The sequence below is a fragment of the Mastomys coucha genome, unplaced genomic scaffold (genome assembly GCF_008632895.1).
Source record: "Mastomys coucha isolate ucsf_1 unplaced genomic scaffold, UCSF_Mcou_1 pScaffold21, whole genome shotgun sequence".
NCBI lineage: Eukaryota > Metazoa > Chordata > Mammalia > Rodentia > Muridae > Mastomys > Mastomys coucha.
The window spans coordinates 163738975-163746905 of record NW_022196904.1 but is presented as its reverse complement, the minus strand read 5'-3'; the positions used below and the strand labels follow the sequence as shown (position 1 = coordinate 163746905).

At 48.6% G+C, this 7931-nt stretch overlaps 2 protein-coding genes across 7 annotated transcripts in view; one reads left to right on the top strand and one right to left on the bottom strand.

The window, feature by feature from the left end:
• LOC116101444 (translation initiation factor IF-2-like) overlaps positions 1-6858 on the bottom strand; it is a 15283-nt gene extending 8425 nt beyond the window's left edge. Inside the window, exon 1 of the mRNA XM_031384997.1 lies at positions 6649-6858. Within this exon, the coding sequence (XP_031240857.1) occupies positions 6649-6858 (210 nt within the window). The remainder of the gene's footprint in view (positions 1-6648) is intronic.
• Positions 1-7931, top strand: part of Sgms1 (sphingomyelin synthase 1) — a 266886-nt gene that overhangs the window by 5722 nt on the left and 253233 nt on the right. The window lies entirely within an intron of this gene.

The window sequence follows — 7931 nt, the reverse complement described above, 5'->3', positions numbered from 1 at the left end:
CTTCATTAGAGATGTGTAACATGTTTGATGCAGTGGCATGGGGTCCTCTTGTTCTTAGACATTGGTTTGATTATATTTGGATGGTTGCTCTTCCATCGCCATTCTGGAATGCTTCTGAAGTTCTCAATAAAGTCTAGGAAAGGTGATTTGGCGTTGCTTGGGTAATAGGCTCATGGAGAGAATTGACATTGTTTCTATTTTTGATACTGTATGCTCATTGCCACTTCACCTTTAAAAAAATAACCTTTAAATAAAGTTTACAGTTTTTTTTGTTATGGTAACACTTTTTCCTCACATTATTGGCTTTGGAACTTGAATTCAGGGCCTTGTACATGCTAAATATATGCTAAACACATGCTAAATACATGCTAAACACATGCTATACTACTGAGCTACTACCAGGTTATGGAATTATTTTTTTTTTTTAAATAAAGGCCATATGTTTGGGTAGAGTTTGAGTTTAGATGCTGAATTTTTAATAGTTGCTTTGCTGTTGTGACCAAACACCCAAGAGAGAAACAATCGAAGAGCAGAAACATAATTGCACTCAGGGTCCATGAGCATTCAGTCTAGAGGTCAGCCTTCTGGGGTCGGCATGTGGGGGAGATCCCATCACACCATACAGGAAGAATAGAGCTACCAGGGAAGTGTTCAGGGACAGCATACTCCATGGACTACCTGGTGGCCTACTTCTTTCAGCTGTGGCCCACCACCTAAAGTTTTTAAAAGCTTCCATAGGAGCTCCACGTGCTGGGGATCAAGCCTTCCACACACGCCTGTGCTGGACGTGCCATAGTAAGCCCTGGTAGGAACCTTGTTCCCACCTTACAGGCGTAGACAGAAGAAGGGTTTTGTGGACAGGTCTTTCAACAGTCTCTTCTTTTGTCAGGCTTGAGTGACACTGCTGATTTGTTCCTCCTCTCCTCTGAAGTGTCCCTGGCTCCCCCTCCCTCAAGCCTGGGCCTGTGCCCATCTGCTCTGAGGGGCTGTGGAGATTCCGAGTGCAGATCTGGTAACAGAGCTGTTGCTCAGGGAGTGCTGACGTCATAGCCCCCCCAACACGGGCTCTAGATAGTCACCTTCAGCCTCTCACTTGCTTCTAAGGACTTTCGACAAAGAAGTGTCAGGAAGGCAAAGTAAAGGAGACAGCCAGTTAAGTGTGTGGTAATCCCAGTCTACATGAGAGAGCCTGGGCCTCTGCCTGCTTCCCCAAAAGTATGGATATGTCCAAGGAGTTTTACAGTTGAGTGGGGAGGAATGTACAGCTAATATACAAGAAGCAATTAGAGAAGTCTCTGTGACAGAAGGTTTATAATTAGGGCTAAGTGCTGCCGTGCCATGGGAGTTATGGGAAGAGAGGCACCCCCTCTTGAGCTTTGGTTTGGCTTGGATGGCATTAGAGTAGGAAGGAGAGAAGAGAAAGGTGAAAGCCAGTATAATTAACATTTATTGGGGACCATGAGGACCTGCTGCTGAACCGCCTGGTAATGGATGTGGCATCTGGAGTTTTTAAAAAAGTGTTATTTTAAAAAATATTTATTTAGTGTGTGTTGGTGTGTGTATGCGCGCGTACGCGCGCGCACGCGCTTACTTGCTTGCTTGCTTGCTTGAACGGATGTGCATCTCAGTGCATGTGTGTAGGTCAAAAGACAACTCACAGAAGTTGGTTCTCTTGATCCGCCTTGCTGAAGCATCTCACCAACCCCTGGATCTGGATTTGGATAAGCAGTGATTAGTGGCTTGTCTATGTGTGGATAGCTAGTAGCTCTGAGTTCTCTGGTGGCTGAGAGCATTGTGCATGGAGCCAGTGCTTGGGTTTGGCTCCCCACCTCACCATGTGAGGGTTGTACACAATGGGTGGGTTAATGGACCATCCGTTATGTTCTTTGGTGGACCTAAGGACAGCAACTACCATCCAGGGTTGTTGAGTAGTTGTGAGAAAGATGTAAGCTAACATTTGTAAGGCCCTGAGTGTCTACTACCCAATGTGTCAGTTAGCTCTTTGTCACCGTGACAGAGTACCTGAGACTAGGATATCTTCGTTGTGTGTGTGTATGTGTGTGCGCTGTGACAATTCCCTTTGAAGGTTTCATTTGGACTCATGGGCTCATGGTTTCAGCTCATGACCATCTGGCTTGAGGAGAGGTTGTGTGTATCATGGTAGTGCTACTGGGACCTTGCTGCCGCCTCCTTTCAGTTCCTGGTCCTTGTGATCTCTGAAGAATCTGAAGGATTAAGATGAGATACTCAGACCTTAATGTAGAAGATAGGCAGAGTTTATTACTAATTTTTTAATGACTTTTTAATGTAATATCGGAGGTAGGCAGAGTCTAGAAGACTTACTCCTAAGATGGGAGCCATTGTGTTGTTTTACATGATGTAACTTCTTACTAAAGCATCTAGAACAGACGAACTTCTTTATGGGCAGTCTCCTGCACGGGTGATTGACAGGCCCCTTTGTATTGAGTCTTATGGGGAGGGTGTGTCCTTGTTCTTTATCAGAAAGATGCTGGGCTAGATAGTAATCTTGTAAGGTTTAGAACTCTTGGGACTAGGTTTAGAAGTTCTGGATGTGACCTCTCCTTCCAAGGTCAGAGATATAGCTCAGGTTCCCTTCCTTTAGCCACTGAGCAAGAGGCTTCAGCTATAGGCCTTTTTGTACCTGCTACTGATCACAGGGGCAGTGTCCAGCGCTATAGCCATCAAGTCTGCCTATTTCTGTCTTCCTAACAGTGGGAACTCATAATAGAGGAGGCCGCTTAGCTCACAGTGGCCAGGAAGAGTCCCATTGCAGGGGATGCCTTCCACGCCTAACTTCCTCTACTAAGCCACAGCTCCTAGAGAGCTCACCACTTCCCAGTAGCATCATAGTGTGGGACCGGACCTTCAAACATGGGCATCCGGGAGACAGCAGAGATCCAGATATTAGTACCAGATAAATATTAGCCACTGTTCTTCTCAAGTCTGTTGATAGCCCCACAGTCTTTCTCTATTTCTTTTGAGGTATGTGAGGTTTCGTGCGTCAGCACTGGTTGGCTTTTGTCCAGAGGATCTGCTGGAGGGCTGGGTAGTCACACTAGTGGCGTGAGCTTTCTCCATGCTGTTGGCTAACAAGGAAGGGCCAGGTTGTAGACTGACTGTTTTTTTAAGTGCCTGAGACATCACTGAGCCAGGTGTAGTGTCTGTTGTTCTGAATGTCTTTCCTCAGCACTCTGGAATGGAGTGGGAAACAAAACAAAACAAAACAAAAAAAACCAAACAAACCCAGGATGCTGAGCAGACAAGAAGCAGGCCTCCTTTTGCTGTTTTTCTAGTTCTGATTAGACCTTTGGGCAGACCTACAGTAAGGATAGGGATTCCTTGAGGGCTAATCCCAAACCAGCGTGCCTCTGCCTGGGATGTGGGATGTTGCGGTTCTCTTTTGGAGACAGGAGAGTGAGGCAAAAGTCATTTCCCTGTGGGGAAATGTCCTGAAGAAGTTCACCTTTTGGGGGTCCTGACAGTTGGCAAAAAACCAAACCAGCAACCAAACACCAAAAACTCAAACCCCCAAACCCCAAAACAAAAACCAGTGCTATTGGTAAGGAGACAACATAGTTATGTCAGGTTGTGTGATACACAGGTTTTCCCAAGCTGGGTGTTCCCATGACCTTACGACCTTAGGTATTTATCTGTCTGAGCTTGTGGGCCTCAAGTTTCAGCTTGTGCCAGCTTTGTCACTGAGCTAGCTTGTAACTCTTGTTGGGCCCGGCCCAGAGTTTCTGAAGCAGGTAGCTTGGGGCAGGTGGCAGCCAATAGTGCATTTGGACGCTCTCCGTTTCCCAGGTGCTGCTGCCCTCACTGATCTGGGGACATGCTTTGGGAAGTGCACCACCCAGAGCCATGTTGTAGCAGCCAGGGACCAACTGCTTCTACTCCAGGTGGCCAGGACTGTGCTCCTCCATCATCTGGAGAATCGCAGGAACATTGCCGGGTCACTTCTTTGTTTTTATAGATGCAGCCAGACCAGTTCCTAAGATGTAAACCTAGAAAGGATTCCTGACTTGCCTTTCACTAGAAAGTGTCCTCATGGGGTCCTGTCCATTTGGGGTGGCAGATCAGCCTCTGAGCCATGACACTATGGTGTCCTGCTCATCAGTTTGTGATATGGCCAAGAGCAGTGGTAAACTGTGGTGTCAATCATACCTGATCACATAAGCATACCCAGAGCTGGAGGTGCCACTGGCAGCCTGTCCCAGGAAGGTGGCATCATTTGTTCTCCATCCTTTCCTTCCACATGCCCAGATTAGGGGGTGCTTTCTATCCACCATTTCAACTCATGTGAAAATGAAGCACAAATAATTAAAGTTGCCTAGCCTGGGTGTGGGGAGTTGGAAGGTAGTTTTGGGTACTGGTTTAACTGTGATGCCAAAGTGTTTGTAGCAAGAAAGAGCTTGGCACCTCTCAGAGGAGGTAAGAGGGCTACCATGTGGGCACATCGCTACTACCGAGTCTTCGGGAAACACAAACAGCTGCCGTATCATAGCAGGCTTGCAGCTTTGCAGCTCGCACGTTCTTCCCCGGGTTGGCAGGGCCTAAGTTACAGCTGGAAAGAGCAGCTTCGAGCCTGGAAAAGGGTTTTCGAAAGAGACTTATCTTCAGGTAATGTCATCACTACATAGTGAGGCCAGGTCACAGCTGTGCACCAGGCCCCCTGGGGCAGTGCTCTCTAGCAGCAGCTTCCCTGCATTTGGCACAGTGCAGAAGGGAGCTGATGACATAGGGTGGCAGCTTGCTGTGGACGGAGCATAAGTGGTCTCCTGTGTGTGTGTGTGTGTGTGTGTGTGTGTGTGAGGGAGGTGTCTAGGGGGGTGGGACATACCAGTGGTCATTGGCAAGAAGGACTGGTGGCCAGGACTGTGCTCCTCCGTCACCTGGAGAATCACTGGAACGTTGCCGGGTCACTTCTTTGGTTTTACAGATGCAGCCAGACCAGTTCCTAAGATGTAAACCTAGGAAGGATTCCTGACTTGCCTTTCAGTTTTGGTGTTAGTGGAGAATTTGGCTTTCAGTGGCTACGCTTTCTCCCTTTCTTATCCCTGCCTCCTCTTTCTCCTCCTCCTCCTTCTCTTCCTCCTTCTCTTCTTCCTCCTCCTTCTCCAGTGTCCTTACAAATGAGGGCAGGCTGAGCCTGTGTGCCGGCCAAGTGTCTGGGTAACCTTGGGCCTCTGCACGTGTGTTTGGAAGGGAAAATTTGGAACAACTGAATGCTGGCCATCTAGTCCCCAGATATCATAGCTCCCTCCCTGTGACTGGGGCAGGCCTGAACAGTGCAGCCCATGCATTTACACTGGCAGTTGTTTACTCTCCCTTTGATAGTGAAACTGTTTATTTGAGAACTGTTTTCCATGGCCCAGTTTGGCTTTGCTCATGCCCAAGCCACTTGATAGAAACAGCAGTTAGAGGTTGTTTTTTTTTTTTTTTTCCAGCTGTTAAAGGCTTACATCTTGTAAGGGAGTTATAAAAGGCCGCTGCAGGGAACGCCTATGGCTGTCAGCCAGAGCCAGGCTGCCCCAGTCACCTGAGACGAGGGAGAGCAGGGGAGGGCAGCAGTGGCAGATGTGCCTGGCTGCTGGATCACACTTCAGTTATGGGAACTGAACTTTGCCATCAGTGAGGGAGGTGGGGCCACAAGAGACCTCTGGGTAACAGGAAGTCTGATAGCAAGGATACAGCATGCAGTCTGGGTCTGAAAACTGGCATGGAGTGACATGAAGAGCAGGGGGCTTGGACTTGGAATCTTTGGGGCTGTCCTCAGGTGAGATGGAATATTAGCCACTATGGGCCGGGCGGTGGTGGCACACGCCTTTAATCCCAGCACTTGGGAGGCAGAGGCAGGTGGATTTCTGAGTTCAAGGCTAGCCTGGTCTACAGAGTGATTACCAGGACAGCCAGGGCTATACAGAAAAACCCTGTCTCGAAAAAACAAAACAAAAAAAACCAAACCAAAACAAAAAAACAACAACAGAAAAAACAAAGCCACTATGGTATAAGAGTTGTGTGAAGACCCTTAGCCATGCCCATGGGGTGTAACTGGGCATCACATATTTGTAAAGATGGCTGGGGGGAGTGGCAACAGAGGGTCCTGCTAAGACTCCGTATTAGAGGAGGGTGTGCCGCTCCTTTCCTGTCAGGGTGGTATCCTGACCATTCAGTTGTCCAGAGACACTGCAGCGAGACTTGGTGCTGTTGGACTGGACGGCCCCCGTTCCTCTGTTCTCTGCCCATACTACCCTTCCCTTGCCTGTGACTTTACCATTGCTTGTCTCTGATCACTTCTCACCTTGTAGTCTCTATTGCATGCTGCCCGGTGAATGACCTGGCTCTCCTGAGATGTCTTGGTGGATGGCCAAAGTCTCTGACACTTAGCTTTAGCTAGTGTGGAATGTATAGGTGTGGAGAAAACAAAGCCCAAGACACATGGAATTTTCTAGGTCGTAGTAATAATTGAGGAAGCAAACAGGAGGCACAGTAAGAGGTCAAGAGGTGACTCCTCATGCAGGGAACAACCTGCGAACACTTTGCCACCCATTCACGAGGTCTGAGGTTTGACGTTTGCTTCAGTGCACAGAGTCACCCGAGTCACTTTGGAAGGCCCTGCAGAGTTACCAGCTGGGGGATGGGCAATAGTCCCAGTTCCCTGGGTCCCCCAACTGGACTGATCCCCGCTTTGAGTGTCAGGATGGAAATCACCAGAACTATTAGACCATCAGAACAGTCAAGACGTTTGCAAGCTGTAAACTGCCTGCCTGCTATGGACCCGGCAGCTCCCAGGTCTGTGGCTGAACTCCTAGAAGACTCCACAATGAGATGCGCCATTTTGGGGTGTATTTAAGTGTATGCTTTTAGGGGCATCCTTGACTTCTCCCATACCCCTGAGTACTTGACCTTAGGGTTCTTCCTGTTTTTTAGAGGGACTATTGGGAAGTGACCACCCAAGGGGAAGGAGGTGGACATGTTAAGAACCTCATAGGTGACACAGGACTTGTTTCTGTCTTGTGGATGGTGCAGGCTCAGTTTTCCCCAGAGGAAGTTAGGGCCAAGTGGTACAGTAGCCAATGGGGAAAGGGGCTGAGCTGCTAGGAAGAGTGGCAGATGGTGCTCGGAGCTGCTGCTGCTGTTCAGCTTGCTGTGTCCCATGGACCCTGGACTCCAGCCTGGAGAGGACAGACAGTCTGTGACTTTGGTGGTCAGTGCCATAACTTTCCAACCCCGAGAAAGTTCTTGATTGATGCCTTCAGATGAAGCAGTGTGGGGCACCCTTTAAGAGTAATGGCGTAGACGTGTACTCTCTGACCCAGCCATTCTGACTGTAGGGGTTTAATTTAAAAGGCAGTCAAGATCAGTCTTGATCTGCAATGCACAGTTGGAAGGCTCTCATCCACCGGCAGGGTTGGTTAAGCACATTGCGCCTCAGCAGCAGACCTTAAGAACACACCTATGAGCACAAGGCACTTTGAAAGCATCATTGGATATGTAAAATGTATGTAGTTCTTTTGTTAAGAAGCTATTGATGTGCCACTGGGTGACTGTGTATGGAAGCTAGCAATGAAGTAAGCTTTTCACTCAGCTTTACTCTAACAGGAAGTCAGGCCTTTGACTTGGCCATACTTATCTCCTGGGACTCTTACTGCAGAGCAATTGCCAATGTTTCTGTGGTCTGTACGCCCCCCCCCCCCCCCCCCCCATCTCAGGGGTGTGTCTGTTTACATGGCTGGATGTCCGTCCTAATGACTTTGCCATACCAAGGTGTTACTTGTATTATAGATGGGTGCTCTCTTCTTGCCCCCTTTCCCTTCCAGCCAGGCTCTGAGTGCAGGATGGACACCCAAGTCTTTGTGAATATTGACTCTGGAGCCACAGAGCTTGTATGTACCAAGGTCCTGAGGGCA